Source organism: Mastacembelus armatus, chromosome 24 (assembly GCF_900324485.2).
Source record: "Mastacembelus armatus chromosome 24, fMasArm1.2, whole genome shotgun sequence".
NCBI classification, from domain to species: Eukaryota; Metazoa; Chordata; class Actinopteri; order Synbranchiformes; family Mastacembelidae; genus Mastacembelus; species Mastacembelus armatus.
The window spans coordinates 1151220-1176006 of NC_046656.1; the positions used below are offsets into that span (position 1 = coordinate 1151220).

The window sequence follows — 24787 nt, forward strand, 5'->3', positions numbered from 1 at the left end:
CAGTGCCTACTAAAGGTCATGAGCTGATGAAGACAATAGGACCCCATCATCAGAAAAAGCAGAGATGCAATTCACAGGCCACCAAAATAGATAATAAAATAGATAGATAAAAGAAATGGTAAGTTGTATTAGCTCTAAATAAAATGCAGTGTCACAAATGTTTTGCTGTTTAACACCCTCTCTGCACTCTCAAGACTAATCTGATGAGGAAACAATAAATCCTTTGTCTATTTTCCTAACAAAAATGGGTTTAAAATTTTAAATAACCTACATGAAGATACTGAAATTGCCCAATTAAAACAATGTGTACTAAATAATTCTGAATGCTGAAATGCTTTGATATTTAGCTGTTTTTCTAATCACACCTCAAAGACAAACCAAACATGAATATTATGATAGGACCTCTTGCTATATGTGTCATGCATTAGCAGGAAAAATTACCTAGCAAAAATAATTAGACTGGTATAGAATAGGAAGAGTAGATCAGAAATATTAGTGTGACAACAAGGAATGGTGAACCTGTTTTTTGGTTCTAAATGAAGAAATACGAAGACTGTCCTGTTTACTTCACCTTATTGTTCAGGCGCATCGGGAGTGAGCTTACATGTAGTGCCACTGCCCATCCATGCCCACATTCATTCCCATGCCACCCACAGGTCCTTAGAATAAGACAGAAAAACAGATGAACACCAACAACGCAACAGACTACTCACAAAGCTTTACAGAGAGTGCTGATTTTTCAGCTGGTGTAGCTTTAGCTTTGATGCTAAGACAGAAATATTAGTCATGCAAAGTTCTTCATTTTGTTCTTCATATATTATGTGAACATGTGAATTAAATCCCTCTCTTCTGAATTCTGAATAAAAAAAACACATATCACACTATATCTCATACTGGGTATGTACATGTATAGGGCTGTGATGGCACTGAAATGTAGGAAGTTTTCTTGTACATTAGTTAATATATTCTGGATTCATTCTTATGACTAGATTAGACTTGCCTTCATAAAATTAATTTCTTCTTTTCTAGCTTTAATTTTTTTGTATTAGGATACATTCAAATATGAATCACGTTATCAGTCTTTTTTCACTGGAAATGAATGCAGTCAAACTCAAACTCAAACTCAATTCCCTTATTAGTCCCACAATGGGGAAATTCCTTTACCACCCAAGTGCACACACACAGCAGTGAACACACAAACACACCGTGCACACACACCCAGAGCAGTGGGCAGCCAACGCTGTGACGCCCGGGGAGCAGTTGGGAGTCCGGTGCCTTGCTCAAGGGTCTCACCTCAGTCATTGTATTGGGGGTGGACAGGGTGCTGGCTATTCACTCTGCCCACCGACAATTCCTGCCGGGCCTGAGACTCGAACCCTTGATTTTTCAGGTTACAAGTCCAAATTGTTGCTGCTAAGGGTGGCCCAACCAGTTATTAGGTTTAGGGGGCAAATGCTTTTTCAGGGCCATGTAGTTTTGGATTTTGTTTTCCCTTAATAATAAAAACTTTCATTTAAAAACTGCATGATGTGTTTACTTGTGTTATCTTTGACTAATATTTAAATTTGTTTGATGATCTGAAACATTAAAGTGTGACAAACATGCAAAAAAGTAAGAAATCAGGAAGGGGGCCAACACTTTTTCACACCACTGTACTACCAGACAAGAACTTTGGTGTTGGATAATATCCAACGATTAGATTAAATAAAACATGCTACTTTCTGCATTGGCACTGAATGTTGCCACTGGACTATACACCCTAATTATAGGATGTGCAATTGTTATTGTCATTGTATTCAGCTACAAATGCAGGTTATATGATCATCATTTGATGCTACACAGTGAAAAACACATATAACACAGAATATTATGTTTTTTCTAGACTAAGTTGTACCAGAAGATTAGTTGCTTTTAGCACTTCAGTGTCTAAGTCACATTTCTAATTATACTAATCACAGTCTAAATTCGCAGACATAGTGAAGGAGGATATGAGGATAGTTGGTGTGGGTGAGGAGGATACAGAGGATAGGGTTAAATGGAGGCAGATTCGTTGTGGTGACCCCTGAATGGAGCAGCCGAAAGGAAAAGAAGAAGATAGCCTAAATTCTCTGAGGTTGCCAACACTGAGTGCCAACACTCCAAAAACTATGTTTCAGATACATATTTTATTACCTGCACATTGAAGTCTAGAGTGCCATCTAATGCTAGTGCTAGTGACTACTTGACAAAATGACAGTAAATTAACATATATAAGTCGCTTTGCTATATAACTTGCAGGGCAAGCCAGAGAACTAAAAATAGTCCAGAAAATATGGTATATGAAACCCACCTGTACATTTCTATAAGAACATATCGAATAAAAAATTTATTTATGTAGTGCTTTTAGACAATACAATTGTACACAAAGTGCTTTACCGTAAATAAACTCAATACATAGACCATTTGCCACTTAAAACATATATAAACACTTCAACACAACACAGTTACCGCAAGAGATCACCAAATGCTTGATCAAACAAGATAGTTTTGTTTGCTATATAAAAGGGTAAAATCAGTATACGCGTGAATATCAAGGGGTAAGGAATTCTACAGCCATGGTGCTGTGACTCCGAAAGTATGGAACATAGTTGGTTTTCAGAACCTTGGGGTTAATTGAGAAGCACTGTGGAGCGATCTTGAGGTTTTTCATAAAGTGAACAATTCCAACAAGTATGAAGGAGCAAGACTTCTAAGGCTTTAAAAACTACAGTTAAAATCTTGAATTCAATTTTCCCCTTTGGGACTTCCTGCCAGGGACAATTACTTTGTCAAGTCTTCCTTTTTCCCCTGCACCGCTCCCCGGCAGCTTCATTAATTGAGTTCATGAGTTTCACCTGTTTGCAATTACGTTTGTTTCCCTATATATACTTCCCTGTCTCTTTTGTTGGTGCTGAAGCATTAGAGGCTTCAGCTTACGCCCTGAGGATTGCTTATTGCAAGTGTTTATGTTTTGTTACATTTTCATTGGGTCCTCTGTAGTTTCCCATCTCATTCTGTGATTTTCAGTTTCCCATTTTACTTGGCTCTCTGTTTTTGGCGTTTTTCCTTGCCCTGGTGATCCCAGGAGAAATAAATTCCTGTTTTTGTTCTGCATTTGGGTCCAACTTCTCCTTCTTCACTCCAGCACTCGCACCAACACTTAACAAGTATGCTGAAAACAATTAGTATTAGTTAAAAAATGTACAGCTGCGTATTGGACCTGTAAGTGCCCCGTCTGTGATTTATTGATCACATAGTAAAGAATACGTTAAAGCACTCGACACACATTTGTGAATTGCTGGAAATTCAACTGTCATGTAAAACACGTGCAAGAAAAAAAAAAAGATCCTAAAGATTTTATCCTTGATGGATTGATAAATATAAGGGTAGTTGCTCACCTCCAGGTCCGAGACCCATGTGCTGTTGCCCATCAAGAATGAAGCCTCCCATTGGCTGGCCATCTGGACTGTAAGCTGTACCTTGACTCACTGCAAGAAGAGAGGAACAGCAATAAAAAATAATCTCAGTGTGTCAACAACAAATCTACATTACTTGCTTAAACCACCTCATGCTGCACACAGAATCACCTTCTTGGCATTTCCGTTATACAATCCAGACTCTAAACATCCTAGGACTGGCATGTCACTCACATTTTGTATTGTCTTTAGCTCTTTAGCTAGTCTTCTTCACCTGATCAGTGTATTTTGTTTCAACTGTTCCTAGGACTGCAATCGTCAGGAAAATCTCAGATGTTGTTCGTGTGCTCTCCCTCTCTCTCTCTCCCTGTACCTTCTGCAGGTGTCCCTGGTCCTGGAGCTGTATATGTCTGATGTGCAGCTACTGGCCCCACCCACCTGCAGTGTCTATTTGTTGTTTATTGTTGCTGTTCTATTCTCTCTCTTCAATCCACTCACCCCTACCAGTCGAGACAGATGGCCGCCCAAACTGAGTCTGGTTCTGCTGGAGGTTTTTTCTTCCGTTAAAAGGAGTTTTTCCTCTCCACTGTCAAGTGCTTGTTCATAAGGGATTTGTTGGGTTTTTTGTTTTTTGTAAAGTGCCTTGAGATGATTGAATTGTGATTTGGCGCTATACAAATAAAATTAATTTAATTGAATTGAATCTGTTGGAGCCACTCTCCCAGTTTGGGGGTCACAGTGCTGATTACCACAGCGACCACTGTTGTCTTCACCTTCCACATCTTTTCTAGCTCTTCTTTCAGCCCTTGGTATTTCTCAAGTTTCTCATGTTTTTTCTCTCTGATGTTGCTATCTCTTGGGATTGCTACATTTATCTGTTCTCCTGTTTGTCCACCTCCACTATGTCCAGTCAGTTAGTCTTTACCAGTTTGTCAGTCTTAGCTTGGTCATTTTCAACCACCTTTGGGCCTGCATCTGGTGTCCTGCCAAGTGTGGCAGACCCCAGCCTCCTTTGATTTTATACTTGCATCTTGTTCCTGTGCTGCCATGACTAGTGCCTCTGTGCTACGTTTCTGTCCAGCTTTTTCCAGCCACTGGTATAAATTTTTTGTATCAGCCACTTCTTCTATCTGCCAGTGGTGTATACCATGCAGGGGTTTGTCCTTCCATGATGGTTCTTGGTCTACCTTTTCTTTCTCCACAGGTTTCTGCTGACTAACGCTCAAGCACATGACCACTTTGGGTCATCTTTCTGATATACTTATGGATCTTTGCTGTTTCATCCTGGATAATGGCTCTGATGCTCACTAGTCCTCTGCCTCCTTTCTTCTGTTTAGTGCACAGCACTGTGAGCAGCTTCCTTGTGTTGATGTCAGTGGCGTTTACCTTCCCTTTGGCCAGATTACTATGCCAGCAGGGTATTTGATGACCATTTACTCCTGGCATACAGCTTGATGCCATCCATGTAGAGGAGTTGGCTGATAGTGGCTCCATTCCATAGTTCTATCCATTGCAATTTTTGGTGATGATCTTGTCGAGGGGGTTGATAGTGACTTGCCATTGGCTTGAAGTTGGGCTCCGGGTTTGTTTTCCACATTCCCACTGAGCTCTCAATTAATACTCTTCGAGTCCTGTACATTTTCAAGCATTCCAGGATCCATGTGTGTGGCATTAAGTTTTAGGCTTTCTTGTAGTCAGTCCAGGTGGTGCACAGGTTGGTTTGTCTGGTTAGTCTATCAGTGCTGGTGCTTAGCGCCTCTGGTGTTCCTACCAATTTCTTTCTAGGCCCTGCTCATGTATTGATCCATGTGTCTACTAATCCACTGTAATGCCTTATAGGACTGTGTTTTGCTTTACCTGCTCTGTTGGATTGGTCAATCATAGGTTGGACTATTCTCCTCCTTGCATTGATAAACCTGGAAAAATTGTAATTGTAAATTCTTTGCACATAAAATGCCATAAGATACTTAATGGAGTATTATATTATTAAACATATACCACAATCATTAAATTTTAGATGTTAGGCATTCTTCACCTTGGAACACATGTATAAATTATAGAATATTATAAACTCAAGGATCACTTTCTAGCTTTGCTTTTTCTGTGAAAGGAAAGTCTCATCCTGTGATGTAAGTATGGGACATACACAAGTAACTAAACTAATTAGTGACTAAAGCCCAGAAAAAAGCTAATTAATGAAGTTGGAGATTAGACTACTCTAATTAATTGTTGTGAAGATTTTCATAACAGAAAACAACTAGTTTAGTATTAAAACTAGTAAAGACAAAGATCCCAATTATTTTGAAAAATGTAAATGTATAAAAACATTTTATACAAGACCTTTCTTTCTTATAAATGATTCTTTTAAATATATACATCTTTGTTTTGCCCAGCAGTGCACTGTCCTTCACTGGTCTGCATGTAATTACTGAAAAAATGAAGATACCACATTAATCATCTAATTGATCAAGCATTTCCAAAATTTTTATCAGCTTTCATTTGCTTTATTCACATGCCTATACTGTATTAATTACATTATATTCACTTTGTTATAATTTTTCAGAATAAGGTACTGGTACATGGTATTTTAATGTTATCAGTGAACAAGTCATTGGCAACTACACATTTTCATATAAATTATAGGGAAAATAGTAATTACTTGGTACACTTATACTTAAGTCAATTTCATTAAGTACATTGCTAGATTATCTAAAAGTTGAGTCATGGCAACTGGACTCAGTTTTAATGCAAGTCCAGTTGCCATGACTCAACCTTTAGGTAATTAAACTTAACTTCCCCTGGACGACTGAGAATCTTCACAGACATTGCTAGATTATCCTAGAGAAATGAAGAGTAATGTGTCTCTCACTAGAACAGAGACTGTACAGATGTTTGACATCTTCATGTTTTGTCATTATGAAACCATGACTCATAGCCAAGACTGAGATGAAAATACAATACGTACGCTAAAGTTAATGCAGTATTTATAAACTGCGTTTTTAAAACCACAGACTCATATGTCCACGGGTGAGTAGATATGACCACAGAGTGACAATGCAGATGCTCAAACCTGCATTTAGAATGACTTACCAGTTGTTCACTTGCAGGATGGTGAGGCCTGTGTCTTGTGCTAGCTGCTTTTTCTGTTCCTCTGATGGATATGGGTGCTGTAAGTGACAAAAGATTATAGAAAAAATAAAATGAACTAGGGCAGCACAGTGAATTAGTGGTTAGGATTGTTGCCTCACAGCAAGAACGTTTCTGGTTCGAAACCCAGTAGGGGCCTTTCTGAGTGGAGTTTGCATGTTCTCCCCGTGCTTGCTTAGGTTTTCTGCGGGTACTCCAGTTTCCTCCCACAGTCCAAAAACATGTATGTCAGGTTGATTGGTGACTCTAAATTGCCCATAGGAGTGAGTGTGAGTGTGTGAGGTTGTCTGTCTCTATGTGGCCCTGTGATGGACAGGTGACCTGTCCACTGTGTACTCCTGCCTTACACCCAAAGAGAGCTGGGATAGACTCCAGCAGATCCTTGTGACCCTGGTTAGGAATAAGCAGGTACAGATGATGGATGAATGGATGATAAAAAAAGAACTAATAACAAGCACATACATCCATTTAAGGTTATAAAGCCAATTTGCCCTAAGCTACTGGAGGAAGTGGAATCATATTCTGTGCCAGTCATCCATGTGCGTAGTTATTCCCGGAAGAGACTGCATCATTCTAGAAAAATGACCATGATCACCTGCCTTGCTCCATCTCCCTGTCCTCTGGACTCAGTCACTTCCCTCCTGACTCTGTGTATGTGTGTGTATGAAAAAATGGGAAGAAGGTGGCAGATGGCAGGACAAAGGTTACCCTTGTACTGCTAATGTCAGAACAACAGCCACCTCCTGTAGTCATTACTGAATGATGAGCTTCCATGCACTCCATTTTTAAACCACCTTTTAGGCCAACTGCACACAAGCACACATACATGCATATAAATCATTAAACTTTCATATGTAGACACTCAAACTAGGGTTTACATCCACACAGGCTCAAACACAAACATACACACAAACACACACACAAACACAACACACCCGCATAATACACGCATAAAATGCACAGGATTTGCTCAGGATTATGAACACAGATATATGTGCTTTTGAATGCAAACAGGAGCTAGCTTGTACAGGCACAGAATTAAATTCTACATCAGGAATATTGTGCAGTACTGTTTTATTTTAATGTCTTAATGTACTGTTTGTTGTTCATTATCCATTGTAAATAAATAACAAATATGTATAGTTTATTTATTCATTTCAGTAACTTAGTTTTGTGGATCCCACTTTGCCCTTAAAAGGTCTGTCTTTGGTGTGACCGAAGACTCATCTAGAATGGGCATCACAGAAACTGTGATCAAAGAAAAAGCCCTGCTAATTTCATGGGTATTATTCTAAATAAAACAATTTCAGTCAAAGTTGACATTTGAATTCAGAGGATCAAAGGATGTAATCCTTCAGAGGATTCAAGGTTTGATCCACAAACTCAAACTTTGGCATCAATCTTAGCATGTGGATAAGTGGCATGGAAACCAACACTTACGACCAGGCTAATGGGCTGATAATGAGTGATTCGAAGCCTTTCACAGCTGGTTTTTCTATAGCTTCCACACAATGAGATCTTGTAAGGGTCCTCAGAATGGTCAACAAAGGCAGGAGGCTACGACTAGTAAAGGACAGAACCACTCCCTACGCTCTCCCAGAGGCCTTCAACCCGCAGGCCTTCACAGTGAAACATTTCAGTAACATAAAACCTTAAGGTGGGCTTTTGAAAGGATGGATTACACCAGGTACAGGACCTGAGTAGGGCTTTTACAAACTAAATAACTGTGGGGCTATCCCACATATTACAGTGCCAGAGGTTAAAAAAAAACTCAGAAGACAGTGGCAGAGTTATCTTTTGGACCTCTAATAAAAGGTTTCTGTGTGGAGACTTGCCCTTTCTTGTACAGAGATCTGAAACAATGCTGCCATTTCTGTATAGAAGGCGTCTGATGTTGATTTATGTACACACCGATTCGACTGGATTTCAAAAAGAGTCTTTGGAGCTCATCTATGTTTCATTATCTTGCAGTGAATCAAAAATTAACTTTGTTTCAAGATGTCATTAAAAAAAATCCAGTCTAGGCTCATTCCTGGGTGAAGAGGCACCATTTCAAATAACTGTTGAATGAAGGGGCCAAGGTTCAACATTCACTTTTAGCATGATGTAAAAACAATGTAGAGCTGCTGTTAGAGAGAAGAAAAAAGTATTGTGTGAGTATTGTGAATCTATAAGAAGCTGTAGCTGAATGTGGCTTGTAAAGAAAAGCAACTTCACAGGATCTGAAACAGATTTCCGTTACCGTAAGATGCTGAAAGAGCCAGGCTCTCATTATATTTGTGGCCACTTTAGGGAAAATGCCTCGTTTCTTCTGCCTCTTCTTGTCCTGGTCATCCTCATCTCCTGTGCCTGGTGATGCCAGACTGTTATCAAGGCCATCTCCTGCAATCAATAACAACAGGAGTCACACTAAGAGAAAACTTTATTTGGCCCTGTTGCCTCCATCCTTCCATTCAAAAATGGGTTACAAAAGGGCAGACAGTGGAACAGTGCATTCCTCTGTTGTGTAGTAGCAGTACCTTTTACTTAGTAAAGTTAGTTAGTTTTACTTCCTGGTCACTGGATATTGAGCTTTAGTTTTTATTGAGGGAGCTTAATAAAACGAAAAGCCGCAGGAGTTCTATACTTGACATGAAATAATGAAAGTTCAAACTGCAGTCAAACTCAGAATTATGGCCTCTTTATGAAAGAAAAAAGGCAAATGAAAATTACAAAAAGACAAAAACAGGAAACTAACAGGAACCTGTTAGAAGCAAGGTTTTTATTTGGGGTACTAGGGCTGAATGAAAGGGGTGTGAGGTGGGTCAGAAGGTTGTGTATCTTCCTTATTTTCCCATGTCTGATCCCCAGCTCAACCCTCACTGACATCTGTGTCAGGTTGTCCAATGCTTTTATCTGGATCATGCCATTAGCAGGATATCTCTTTGATTTCAGCAAGAAGGTGGCATTGATCAAGGCAGGTTTCAGGCCTACTAGCTAACTCACACCATCTTGCAACACAAGGTGCATTCCATTCCCTCTTACACTCTGCCATTAATTGTGCATCAGCCAAGATGATTTACTTTTAACTGTGGTGGTTATCTTTCTTGCCCTCAGGGCAGAGAAACCTTGAAAGCCTGCCTGCAGGGCATGTGAATAATGCATCTGAGAGACTCCTCCCCTGAGATAGGACAGGAACCTTACTTTTCTTAAGATTTGCTGTAGCATGTCTTTTTGTTTTTAGAGATGCATCAGTCAAATATGCCTTTATGAGCCATATTCACACATAAATATTTCAGCTACTGAATACTAACATTAAAAAGGATTGTACTATGGCTGTCTCAGTTATGATGGATGGTGTCCATCTCTGAGTCAAACACAGGGTACGGTGTTTCTTGCCTCTGCTCTTTACTCTTTTTTTGTACTCTAAGTCTCCTACAGCCTGCTGGTAAAGTTACTTCTACCCCCACTACTGTGAAATATGCTACATTGTCTGACATATTACATGTTTTCTGTATTATTTTTCCAGTTCTTCAGTAGAAGTTAGTGTATATGATTACTGATTCTAGCTGTTATCTTTGGTAATTCTGGCATCCCACAGCTAACCAGTACATTAACTGTTTTTAGATGTGCTACAGGAAGAAGTTGGTGATTTTTGAGGATAGTCATGTTTTCTATTATGGTTGCATTGTATAGATAAATCTGTAAAATGCCAGAAAATACCAATTTAAGAGACACAGTAGCTTTAACCCTTTGACATGCATTATAACCACCAGTTGGTTTTTTTTCCGCCACTATATTGCTGTAGTAAAAACTCTTAAAAACTATCTTTGGCTATTTATCCTCATTCACCTAACTGAGTAGTGTATGTAACACTGGTTATATCCAGTGGGTGGTGCTGCTGTAGGTAAATATTATTGTCTGAAAGCTGTTGAAAAAAACAGAAGTGGCTCAGTCTTGCGCAGCTCCTCAGAAATGACAAGAATTACGTGTGAAAGTTGAGGTAAGAAAAAATATCTTTTCCGATGTCACTTCTAGACACCCTAACAATCATATTTTTGTTGAAGATTATAAATCAGACAATAAAATGTATATATATGATTCTGCAGAAAACGTGGTTGACCGTTCGTTTTAGCTGCCAGTGTCAGCAATCAGTGTAAACAGCCTAGCTCAAGTTGCTAATTTTTCATTTTTTACCCATTTCTAACCATTGCCAGTCATTGAGTTTGTAAACTACGCAGACAAAATTCTATAAAAATGTTTGCCTACTTGTGAACACATCACATATATCTGTAAACATTTAAGCTGTGGCTTTTATACTTTTAGAGATAGAGCTGTCTGAAGCCATGTACACAGATCTGGATGGCAGATTAGCACCCTTCTTTGATTGTTGAGCACTGTTGTTGAACAAATGGTCATAGCTCAAAAAATATACATCATACAGCTTCAATATTTATATTGTGTAAATCTGTACAATTGTGTGAACATTTTAATAATGATATGTCAAAATTACTCAATTTGACTCACACACAACTACTCAAAGCTAGCTAGACAGGTACATTTAGGACTCTTTAGGACTCTTCTAGGAACATCTGCTAATAGATGAACATCTGCTAATAGATGTATTATCGTTGTATTACATTTGCTATAGTAATGTAATAGTAACCATGATATTTCTTTCTTGTTATCTTTCAGGAATAATGGACTGTCGCACATTTTATGGGCATAGTAGCAGGCACACATTGAGCATTATTGGTTGATATATGATAATATATTACATTGTTTTTTAAAAAAACTTTTTTTAAAAGTTCTGAAAATTATTGTTTAAAATAAATTAAATGTTATTTTAACAAATTCTACTGTCTTTGATGTCTTATATGAACCAGCAGGTGGACTTGCACATAATGCCCAAAATTACCTTAAACCGGCTGGTTGACCAGCATATCTGCTTCCTGATTGGCTAATCTAACAAACAAAACCTGAAGGGTTGCTAAATGTAGAGACAGCAACACAATTTTACTAATAAATATTTTTTGCAACTGTATTTTTTTAGTGTGGAAGTCAAAGGGTTAACTGGTTCCGGCAACTGAATGACCATCAATATTTCCATCCAATTGGCCAGAATTAGCCCTAATCAGATGAAATTAAGAATGTGGGTGTTGTCTTTAGACATACCTAACTATCTACATTTCTATAACAGAAAATGGATGAAAAAGAACAAGAAAAAAGGACCTACTCAGCCTAGTTTATATCTGAAGAATTTGTGTCGTCCATTCCACCCCCACCCTGGACACACCACCCTTGTCCATCTCCTCTCCTCATCCCTCTTTCTTGTGCTCCAGGGAGGAGAAAGCCACTGGGCAGAGCCTCCACTACACTAATCACTTCTGTTTCCTGGTAATTTTGACCAGGACATGTCCTTTAACTCACACATAAAACAAATTTCTAGAACTGCATTCTTTCACCTGCACAACATTTCCAAAATTAGGAACATCCTGTCTCAAAATGATGCAGAAAAACTAGTCCATGCATTTGTTTCCTCAAGGCTAGATTACTGTAACTCATTACTATCTGGATGTCCTAATATCTTAATAAAAAGCCTCCAATTAATCCAGAATGCCGCAGCCAGAGTCCTGACAGGAACTAGCAAGAGAGATCATATTTCTCCTATATTGGCTTCTCTTCATTGGCTCCCTGTAAAATATAGAATAGAATTTAAAATCCTTCTTCTCACATACAAATCCCTTCATACCTTAAAGACCTCATAGTACCATATTATCCCAATAGACCACTTCGCTCTCAGAGTGCAGGCCTACTTGTGGTTCCCAGAGTTCTCAAAAGCAGAATGGGAGGCAGAGCCTTTAGCTATCAAGCTCCTCTCCTGTGGAACCAGCTCTCAGCCTGGGTTCAGGAGGCAGACACTCTCTGTACTTTTAAGGCTAGACTTAAAACCTTCCTCTTTGACAAAGCATATAGTTAGGGCTGGCTTCAGGCAACCCTGAACCATCCCTTAGTTAGTTATGCTGCTATAGGCCTAGACTGCCCGAGGACCACCGGTGCACTGAGCTCCCCTACCCTAACCCCCCCCCCCCCCCCCCCCCTTTCTCTCCCACCTCATGTATATTCCACCATTGAATGTTACTAACCTTGTGCTCTCTCTCTCCCCTAGTTTGTGCTCTCTCCCTCCCTCTCTCTCTCTCTCTCTCTCTCTCTCTCTGTACCTTCTGCAGGTGTCCCTGGTCCTGGAGCTGTTTATCGCTGATGTGCAGTTACTGGCCCCACCAACTTGCAGTGTCTATTTGTTGTTTATTGTTGCTGTTCTTTTCTCTCTGCTCTATCCACTCACCCCAACCGGTCGAGGCAGATGGCCGCCCAAACTGAGCCCGGTTCTGCTGGAGGTTTTTTTCTTCCGTTAAAGGGAGTTTTTTCCTCTCCACTGTCGCCAAGTGCTTGCTCATAAGGGAATTGTTGGGTTTTTAGTTTTAGTTTTTGTAAAGTGCCTTGAGATGATTTGTATTGTGATTTGGCGCTATACAAATAAAATTGAATTGAATTGAATTGAATTAATTCAGCTGTTCTAACTAGTATAAGACAGTGCAGTCTCAAAGTCTTACACCAGTGCAAGTCTCCCATGACCCCCAACCCCCATACGTACACACACTGCACTTGTAGATGGAGATGTGGGCATTACAACAGGGATGGCTGGAATATTGCCCTGGGGCAAAGAATAAAAGCATACACAAAAAATAGCACTTTAAGATCTTCGTATGTGTTCTACCTCACTTCTAATACTCTGTGTAACATGTCCTTACAGATCTGTTCCTCTTTTATTTTTCTAACACAGTAAATCTATGTACTATGTACTATGGGCATGTGCATGTGGAGTCATTTAACTATTATATAGCCCGAAGAGCCATATATTCTTAAGAAGCTAAGAAATGTGCCGGTGCAATGAGGAATTTAAAGTCTAACTTTTACAAGTTTGTGAAACAGCTTGATTTATATTGAAAAAAAGTTTACATAGTCTCACTGCACTGGCTGCTTTATTTAAACAAGACCTATAGGACCCAAAAGCAGACAAGATAGAAATTTCCTGCTGTATTAATTTTCACATATTTCTAATAGTAAAACACCACTATTTCTCCTTGTACATGTCAGCTATTCTTAATAGCTGAAGCTATATGTTACAAATGTTTTATTTCCAATGCCAGGTCTTCTTTCACCATTTGTTGTGCTTATAACTCAAAAGCTGTTATGCTGGGTGAAGATGTCAGTAGATGGCTTGTCCATAAGACAAAGTGGAGAGTGGCTAGCAGAACTGATTGCCATACCCTCAGCTGCATCAATGATGCAAAGCCAGTGTGGTCTGTCTAATGAGCTCAGTGAGGCACTGATCCATCATCAGTGACGCTTTGTCTCTCCTCCTTTTATTAGACATGATACATGGCTAGAAGAGGAGTAATTTGGAAGGTTTCCAATCCTCTGTAAAAAACATGCACATGATAATTAGGTGTTAACGGCAAGGAGGCAATGTATGGGAGCTAGAACAGTGACAGTTAAACTTTGGCTGAAAAATAACACTTGGCACTCATAAAATCAGGATTGAAAAATAAAACTGGTATTGGGAAAAAAAATTGAAAAAGTATTTATACTGAAAATAATTACAGTCTTCTCAGTTCTCTTCAGTTTCAGATTTCTGTCACTGTTTTTGGGAGGGTTCTGAGGGATTGAGGGGGACATGATTACTATATGTTCTGCATATAATTTGCATACTTAGAAATGAACAGTACAGCTTATACCTTGACGTTCAATCTAACTATAATGCTGTAAACATCATCAAATACAATTTCTACTAGTAAGAATGTTACAGTCAATATCTTTAATCACCATTCTGACAAATTTGACTAGGAGAAATGCTATTGTGGATATCTAAAATGTATTTACAGACAGCAGTGATAAAACTTCTTGTCATAGATGACTCTCATTGCCCTGGATTACCATAGACCAGCATGAATTCAGCTGGAGCTCCCAAGCAACAAATAAAGTCTCTATTGTGTTTTTTTTTCACATAGAATAGGGCTGGTATGAAATTTACTTTTAAACAGCTTAATAATCTACTGATTTTGGCAAGTACATAGTACATGAAGATCATCATCAATGTACAAACCCAGAACACTAAACTCTTGAGTGTTGAAGCCGCTGCGTATTTTGTGTTAGTACAGTTATGACACATTGTGCAGCATCAGCTGTCACATGGGCCTCTAAATTGAAGCAAAGAGATTTAGCTAACATTACTATTAACCGCAGGTGTGAAGTGAAACCAACTCAGGAGTGTGGGTCAAAGGACTCTCATGCCATTTACATAGTTCACCTAATGAGCCTATGGGACTAGGGGTGGAGTAAAACCAACCTGAAAGATAAATTGGAGGATCCATACCAGCTTTTTTTCTTAGATTGATGAAGCTACTTAGATGAATAGTGAAATGTTTCGACCTAAAAACTCTGGTTCACCGAGTTTTGGATTACGTTTCATCTAACCCTGTTACTTAGTTGCCTGGATCTACAGTACTTAATTGCTCATGGAGCTTCTGTTCTCTATCTTTGCACACCCCCATCGAGCCTCAAGTAGCCTGCCACTAAAAAATCTAAATCTTTTAAAAACTATTCAAATAACAACAAGCAGGTGGATACATTGAGCAAATGTTACTCAGAAGAAATTTTTTGGAAACTATTTTCAGCAGCAAACTGATGCATGTTGGAGTTCCAAGTAGGATAAATACCTGCTGGGGGACTCCTCGTAAACGTGTTTAACTGTGCTTAAGATAACATGATCAGATGAAGTAAGTACGTGAAGTTTCTTGAAAGAACCCCATGAGTCATCAAACAGCAGGACCCATTCATCCGAAAGAGGTCAAAGGAAAGTCAGAGCTTTAATAAGGAGGGGGATGCAAGAGGCCTGTAGGTGCTCTTACCGAGTTCACTGGTGTTGTCTCCACTTTGGGAAACATGGCCTCCACTGGCTGGCCCTGGAGTGCCCACAGAAGGTGTGGAGTGAGTGTCATCCATGTCTTTCCAGGATACTGGGTTCTGAGAAGTCGGGGGGTAGTCCACATACCAAGGGACAGGTGAAAAGGAAAGAGAAGAAGACACGAGTGGAAAACAGATGAGGAAGGTCCAGTAAATCCAATATGAGATCCATTATGCAGTTTCCCAAAAACACAGAGATAGCTGCATGGCATGATTAACATACTAAGACAGCAACCAAGTTCTCAAAAATGTGAGGCAAGAACATTACCTTTCTGTTGTACAGGGAAGTTAAAATATAGTTGCAGGAAGAGTAGGTGCACAGTTTAGACGACAGTTTGATAGCCCTACAGCATGTGGGCCCTCCCAACTGTTCCTGTGACAAGTCCTGGGATGAAACCCTGTATTTATTGGGCTGACTGGCCTGACCACTTAGCCATAAGCCCAAAGCAAACAGCAGATTTTTCTCTTCAGCATCTATGCGTCAGCTGTTTGCCGGATGGTGATCAGATGGAGAACTCAGCAAATGACAACATGAAGGATGGGGACAAAGGCACAGTGTGAACAAGGCCTTTCAATGATGGCCCCTCTTTTCTTATCCAGCTGCACAATAATTAGAACTTCTCAGTACACAAAGATAGGCCTACTCAAAGAGGTGCCATATATTTGCACATTTATCAAGCTTATGAAGATCTTATTTCCTTTCAGCCCATCTGTTAAAACCCAGTTATCAGGAATAGGCCGACATGAATAGCATGTGTATTAGATCTAAACACAAAGCAAGAGAATTCTACAAAATATTTATGCTTATGTTTGCCTTGTACAGTATTTTTTTTTCTTTACACTATTATCCAGGCAGAGACAGCTATAAAAAATTGCATGTTTTTCTTAAACAAATATTGCAGACATATTGCAGATATTGTGAACGAAGGCTGTCTCTTCAGCTAAATGAGGCCAATGAGCTATTCTCATACCATTATTAATCTACCAGTTGTGCAGTTACAACAAATAATCTTATTTTCTACAGTTTTGAGTTAAAATTAATACACAGTATAAATTAGGAAAATACTGAATGAAATCTGAGTGGTTCTTTGTTAGGAATACTTGAATGTATGGCATTAGACCAGGGGATTTTATCAGAGAAAGCTGGGGCAGTCAATCCTAAGGAGGATTTCAGAGAACTAAGTGAATAAACAGGTATTGTGACTTTTCAGGTACTCATTGGTGGAAGTTTACCCTGTCACAGATGTCTTTAAATTAGACAAGGCTGAGAAAATCATACCAGAGTACATTCTACAAAACTGATTTTAGGTTTTGGGGTTAGTTTGAAAGTTAATCATAACATCCCTGTTTCATTTCAAACCAGGAATCTCATGCATGTCATCTGTCTTCCATTGAACTTTTTACCTTCTGTTTTCCAAAAAATGGTTTGAGAATGTTAATAAATACACTATATAGCAGTTGATGCCTGAATGTTATTTCAAATGTTTTTATTCTTTAAGAATAAAAAGCTAAACAAACTAGGAAATATTGACAACTTTATTTGAGGAGAAAATGGTCAAGGTGGAATGACAATTATCAAATACCAGAACACATCACTGGATGTGAATGTTAAATATTATACAGAAATTAGCTATTTACGTAAATATATTTATATATCAATTTTAGAAAGCTTATATAAACTCATTGGCCACAACCATTAATGTTGAATAGTTAACACTTAAATGAATTATAGATTGCAAAACTAGAGATTTTCCTCATGGAGGATCTGCCATCAGCTGATCGGTATCTGAATTTAGAAAAAACAATCAGTAAAATCAGCCTGTCTTTGTCCACATAAATTTACTGTAGCAATATCAGTGAAGCTATTTAGACCAATAGTGCTGTAGCTGAAGTGTAATGCTGAATTACTTAAACTTTTTAATTAGTTCTATTGTAAATGCATACAGATTCCAAAAATAGGAAACGGCTGTGTAAAACAGCTGGAGGAAGTCTGAAAAGGGCCCAGTCCACTCTCGCTATAATGATCCTATTGGCTGAGAAACACCAGACAGAGGGACTGAAGCCCAACAGCCACACAGACAGCCTTGTACCATCAAGCTTATCATCATAATATTTTCCTATAGAAAGAAAGTTGTAAAATATGACTTAACCAATAAACTTGAACTGTCCAAGTTGTGATTATTATCATTTTCTCTTTCGTCTAACAGACAGAACTACCCTGTTCTGAGGCTCTACACATTACACTCAATAAAATGACAGCCATCAGCCAGCAAAAAACCCTTAGCTTCAAAAACCAGCTTTAGAGGTTTAATGAAGAATAACATGGAGAAATCCAATGGTCTACATAGTTGTTTATCTTATGTCTTAAGATGAAACAGTGTTTTGCAATACAAGTCACCAGTTAATAAAAAGGGATTTTTTTCCTTTTAGGGGTATCATTTTTGAGAACTGAAGAACAAACAAATACCCAACTCATGTTTAGGAGCGGTCTACAGCATTTATTAGTCACTTGTGCACATAAACAGCAGCTGTATGATTACTTTTTAAAATGGGAATAATAAAACAAAATAAAAAAGTAACCCTTTCTGTAAATGTAGAGCTTGCAGAGTGACTTACATAATCTGTAAGATTGGTGGAGGATCCTGAGAAGTCGTCAAAGTCTGACTTGCACACATCTCGCTCCTCTATGACCAGGTCAATAGGCATTTTGCCTTTCAGGCAGCTGATGTACCGGTGGCAGAAGTTATCACAGAGCTCATGAACCTGTGGAATCCAGTCTTTCGTTTAGGGTTTCTGAGTTCTAATTGACCATGTTAATAACCAAATTTTAGGGTATAGTGTGGATTATGTGTGCTGCTGCTCATAGACCAAAGCTAACATTTACCTTCTCTATTTCTAGGAGATGAAATCGTAGAACTTGAATAGCTTGAATCATCTAAAAACAGGTTATTGTTCAAGTTATCCCACACAAAAACAACATGTTAGAATTCTAGGATGCCATATTATTAATATTAATGTTATTATTATTATGTTATGTTATTATATCAATGACACTTCTCGTCTTCAAGCAGCTGCTACATACCTTTATAAATAATATATTAATGTCATACAATTTTACAATCTTTTATTTCTTTTAGAAATATGTCTATATATATAAGGTATTGCATTGTCCGGGAAAAGACTGTGATATCCTGCTTTGCGCAGAAAGCAACATAATACAGAAAAAGGCTGAGGATCGAATGAAGAGAAGATGCGCTCACCAAGTTATCCAGCTCTGGATTGGAGGAAAATAAAGGTTTCTCTGTGCGGATCTGGAGAGTGGAAGGAAATCAAAGGCATCAGCTGATTTAGATTTTTTTAGAATTAATAAAATTAATAATATCTCATACTAAATGACAACTTAATTTGGTCTAGACTAAACCTGATTTAATTTGCTCCCAGAAAATAAAGTGTTGGTTTTTGTTGCAAACACAAACGCCTGTAGGACTAAACGTTTTCTTTACATTTTCTAAAGAAATCCAAAAATCTAAAATTTGCTTATCTATCTTACTTACATTACTTACACCTGTGTGTGCTCTTACCTGTTTTGTGAACATGGCTATGTCTTCATTGAAGGAGTCTGAAGAGCAGACGTCTTCTCCCGTTACCCCGGGTTCTCTTGGCGTGCAGGTCGCCAGTTCGCACTTCTCGAACACCAGAGCCAGTAGAGGGAATAAAGGGTGGCTGTAATAACGGGACTGTTAGTCCTGGACATGAACTGACAGTACCATATAACAAGCTTGGTGACATCAACAAAAGGCTTTGGCTCTGTAAGCGGGAGCAAATATTTCTTTAACCCCCTTAAACGCGAGAGAAGAAATGCGCCGCTGCAGCCTATTTCATTTGTTTCCAATGCAAACAGACATTTCCAACGGACTTTTGAATTTATTCTCGATACCGCTGATTGATAGCCTGCATTATTTTGTCTTGTTTCAAGCAGAAAAATAGACTAAAAAGTTGTTAAACTTTACTGGAAAATTCATGTGAAATGTAACACAGTTATTCTGTCTCCAATTTTTGTGTCTACTAAATAATTACCAAAGACCTAATTATTTCTATCAACTGATAAGATTTGTTTCATTATAATAATAATAATAATAATAATGATAATAATAATAATTATTATTCCCACCCGTAGACTTGATCCTTGTCTCTTTTCAGTGCGTCGTTTACGGCGCTGCTGGGCAAAATGTTGTGTGGAGCGTGACCTCCGTAGTGCTGAGTCGAGTGTGGCTGCACGTGGCCTAGGTGGTGGACCTGGGGCAGCGGCCGGGGGGTGTGCGGGTCTGTATACATGGAGGAGGGAACTCCTACTCCGTCCATCGCTCCTCCGTAATGTCCCAGCTCATCATACTGTGATGAAAGTTGAAATTAACATTCGGACATGAATGACTGAGAACTGGCGGAAGCAACTTTTTTTATTAGTATTAAAGCAATAAAGAACTGGGTCTGTGTTGGTTTAGCTCCCGCTAATATCAGCAATAACGTAGGCGTAACCCTAGATCCATTATACTCCTATACTGGGAGATTCACATCATATTTTTTCCATGCATATATTTACGTTTATTACTTAAATCTGTCTCAAGAATGTTAAGTGAGCAATGTTGAAAGGTATTAACCTCATGCAAATCATTTAATAATAAATACTCAGATAATAATTTGTCAAGTTACCCTTTGCGTCATCTCCGTACGCAATTTCCAGCCGTAAAATAAAAGGACAACTTTGGTGTTGATGAGAAATTAAACGGAAGTGTTTTGAATCCAAGAGGAAATTATAATACGATCCTGTCCCTTGGCATAAAGCAAATCAATGATGACTGAAATCTTTGCGAGTGATGAAATCAACTGATGAAAAACACCATCTGTCCTCACGTTACCAAGCGTAGCAAAAGGCGTACGGACAACTGACGAACTGGTTTTATGTGGTTCTTCAACAAAAGGATTAATGATAAACTGCCAAATATGAGTGTGTGATATTAGTTCCGAGCATCACAGTCCCTTTCACAGGAATGACGGGTTCGCATTTCAGTCCTCTGCTCTTGTGTCCTGGTGTTCATATCTCTGCACATCAACACACTCACAGTATGCAAGTGTGTGGACCCTTATACGAGCGCTCTTGATCTTCAAGACGAGCTGATGACAAAACCTGGAGGAACAGGGTGGGTGCAATTACACCCTGCCTGCTGACTAGTTACAATGTTTTTGGTGCCTTCCAGACATTACAGAGAGTGTGTGTGTGACGTTGTTTGTCTCTATGTGGCCCTATGATGGACTGGTGACCTGTCCAGGGTGTACCCCTACCTCTAGCAGATCCTCATGAACCTAAATAGCAGTAAGTGTGTATAGTGAATGGGTGGATGGACACTGGGTTGCAATAGGTTCCACATGGAGTACCTGCATTCTGGCTTAAAAAACTATGTGGCTAAGTTTAGAAAAAAACATATCTTGTATTAAAATAACATCTGTGTTAATGTTACGTATTAGATTTAGGAGACCAAGGCTTAGGTTAAAGTTTTTACTGTGTAAGACTTCTTAATTTTAATCAACACGGCTCTGATTGCTGAATGGTCATGGGTGAAAAAAAATCCACATCAATGGACTCCAACACAAGTCTGCTGCGTTTGGCCCATCTATTAACCACCAAATTACATTCAATACCTTTAAGTGATTTCAAATGAAGTGAGAGAAATCTATATGAACATTAAATAAATACATGATTTTTTTTTTCCAAAAAATGCACCAATCTGAATGGCAGCAAGTCATTTTTTTGTAGGTTTTTTTTGTGTTTTTTTCTTACAATGTGCACTGGCTCAAGTGGAGTAATGTACCCTAGAGAGGAACTGTTGGCCTGTTGAAGACTGGACACGGGGAAAAACACCCAATCCCGACTATGCTGAGGAGACAGTTTTATGGATGTAGAGCAAGGGCTAAGCTAAAGGCTAAGAGGAACAACAGAAGGTGGAGATACAAGCCTTTGCTGCCTTCTGTGCTCATGGGGAATGTTAACTCACTGCAAGTGTGATGAGCTGGAGGTGCTTGTGAGGAACCAGAGGCTGTACAGTGAGTGCAGTTTAATATGTCTTTCACAACATACTAGAGGTTGAGTCATGTTAACTGGACTTCTAGTTTTTAGGTTGAAACACAATCCCATAGGCTCATTAGGTGAACTAAGTAAATCAGGTGAGAGTCGTTCCCTGTCATTCCAACATGCCGGGACTCAGCTCGACCTCCGACAAGCTGTGTTCCTCTCTCGACATCTTTCAACCTAAAAACTAGAAGTTCAGTTGCCATGACTCAATCTCTAGATAACTTCACCTGGACGACTGAGAATTTTCATAGACAAACGACTCGTGGATATACCTGGCTTCACAGCTGTATGAGCGGACAGAGACCCAGGGTCAAGCAGAAGGACGAAAGGTGGGGGAGTTACCCCACTTTTCAATCAGAAATGGGTTAACCCCTGAAATGTGACTGTGAAAGAGAGGGTCTGTTGTCCGGACACTGAACTGGTCTCAGTTGGTTTCTGCCCATACTATGCTCCAAGGGAGATTCCATAGATAGTCACCATGTTGTTTACATTCCACCAAATGCTATGGCGTGTTAAATGATATCATTGCTAGGATACAGACCCATCACCCAGATGCATTCATTGCAATTGCAGGGGATTTCAATCACGTCTCTCTGTCCTCCTGCCTGACTGACTATGTACAGTATGTGGACTGTCCAACACGTGGAGAAAGGACAATAGTTCTGTTCTATGCTAAAGTGAAAGAGGCTTACAGGGCTGTACCTCTACCACCACTGGGTAGATCTGGTCACAGCATGGTCTATCTTCAGCCCTGTGTGCAGAGGCTTCCTGTTACCACCAGGTCTTTCAGAAAATGGTCACTAGAGGCAAGGGATTCACTGAGAGACTGCTTTGAGTGCACAAACTGGGATGTACTGATGGATGAGCAGGAAATGGACAATGACTTGGACAGGAGATCAACACTGACTACATTAATTTCTGTAGAGACACAGTACTCCCAGTTAGTACAGTACGGTGCTAAACTAACAATAAACCATGGATCACCAGTAACATTAAAGGGCTCCTGAACCAGAAGAAGAGGGTTTTCCAGGACAGAAGAAGAAGAAGAAGTACTTTATTAATCCCCAAGGGGAAATTAAATTGTTACAGCAGTTATTCTCATTTAAAGTTATTAAATTTAATATTATTTAAATTATATAAATTGATAGTAATTAATAAAGTAATTAAAGGTAAGTTTATAAGTTTATAATTTAATAAAGCAATTAACTTGTATGTAGAAAAGTAATAAAGTAATTATTTGTTTTTGGGGGTTTGTGTGTGTGTGTGTGTGCGTGCGTGCGTGCATGCATGCGTGTGCATGTGGTGTGTGTGTGTGTGTTATTGTTTATATTATGGAATTATAGAGTCATATATAATGATAATAATAGACAGGGATAAGAAGAAGCTGAGGAGTATACAACGGGAGCGCAAAAAGACACTGAGGCGAGCTAAGGTGGAGTACAAGAAAAAGTTAGAAAAACTGCTCGAGAACAATAATACCAGGGAGGTGTGGAGGGGGGTAAGGACCATCACTGGCTACAAACTGAATAACTCTCAGTCTTTGGATGGTGATGTGGATAGAGCCAATACCTTTAACTAGTGTTACATCAGGTGTGACCGTGTGGCTACTTCCACCTCCATGTCTACAACTACTCCCTCCACCTTTGCAGCTCCTCAATACACCTCATTCTCCCAGATTGCTACCTCCACCTCTATGGCTGCTCCGCCCACCATTACCTCGGCAGCTGCTCCCTCTATCTCCACTTCTACAGCTCCTTACTACACCTCATCTGGATCTGTCTGTCTGAAGGGTAAGAGTCAGGAGCATTAGATCACTCAGTACGTGAGTGACTGCAACATTTGCGGTCGGCTGGTTTGTCTGCTTCCACGGATAGGTGATGATGGACTGGCACTGGTCTCAGGTCCAGCACTGCCTTAAATCCACCTCATCTCCTTCATCGCATGTGGGAGACACACACATACAGAGGGAGTGCACCTACACACCAAATCATTGTGAGAGAAAGGATGTAAAGTCCTCTCTGACTGAAGACTGAGAGGATTGTGACATCATCCTCTATGACTGCTACCTTCATCTCCACCTCAGCAGCTGCTCCCTACCTACCTACCTTCAACATCCCTCCGGTACAATTTGAACAGCCCCTCCTGTCTCTAACAAGGGAAAACGTTAGAGATGAGCTCAGAAGATTTCAGCCACTGTCTCTTTAAGGGTAGACTGGCATTCTTGTTACAAGTGTGCATGTTCTTCCTTTCTGGTGCACAATCCAAAATGATAGACGTTATGACAAGTTAGGTTCTTAGCCTGTAACTTTGTTACTTTATTCCTGTCTGGTTGCATGTTACTGAAGATGTAAGTAATGTTCAGTCCGGTTTTTGACAATGTTTAGCTGTTTATTCACATCATACTTTGTTTTCAACACACAGACTGGAGCATATTTGCCTCCCAGGCTACCTGTGGCTCTCACACAGACATTGACATCTATGCCTCCTCTGTGCTGAACTACATCAACACCACCATTGTCTGTCACAAAACACATCACCATGTACCCTAACCAGAAGCCAAGGATAAACAAGGAGGTATGGCTCCTGCTAAAGGCCAGCAACACTGCCTTCTGATAAGGTGAAATACAGGCCTACAGCATATCCAGGGTAAACCTGAGGAGGAGCATCAAAAAGGTCAAGCACTGCAAGAAGCTAAAGGTGGAGGAACATTTCTCCAACTCCAACCCTGACGCATGTGGCAGGGCATCCAGGCCATCAGTGACCTGGGCATGTGCTTGACGCATGTGCTGGCTGTGAGAATAGACAATATGTCTGCTACCTCCCTGTGTGACCTGTGATAATTCAACAAAGACTTTTGACACAGATTTGTATTGTATTGTATTGTATCATTAGGAAGCAGACAGAGTCATAGAGACACTAATTATATTACATATGCCATCCTGCCGGCATGATTTACATGTGAGTGACTGATGTGTAAATTAATGCTGTTCAACTGATATAAAAGCTGATCATTTTCTGTGTTCATGGTGTTACAACCCTTTTTGTCTAGGGGATATTTTTAGGGAAGAACACA

General features: G+C 39.4%; 1 protein-coding gene across 2 annotated transcripts; it reads right to left on the reverse strand.

The window, feature by feature from the left end:
• Positions 1–600: 600 nt before the first annotated feature.
• meis2b (Meis homeobox 2b) lies at positions 601–19985 on the reverse strand. 2 transcript variants are annotated; one of them, XM_026318713.1, is made up of 11 exons: positions 19759–19985; positions 19169–19310; positions 18848–18898; positions 18472–18522; positions 18204–18350; positions 15533–15647; positions 8824–8963; positions 6525–6601; positions 5292–5350; positions 3417–3506; positions 601–659 (listed from the first exon to the last, which is right to left on the reverse strand). In XM_026318713.1, exons 1-11 carry the CDS (start codon positions 19947–19949, stop codon positions 601–603), a joined length of 1122 nt encoding a protein of 373 aa, XP_026174498.1. In that variant the 5' UTR covers positions 19950–19985. The 2 variants fall into 2 exon arrangements, with proteins under 2 accessions (XP_026174498.1, XP_026174497.1); XM_026318712.1 differs by having other exon boundaries at positions 3417–3502; positions 5267–5350.
• Between the last annotated feature and the right edge of the window lie 4802 nt (positions 19986–24787).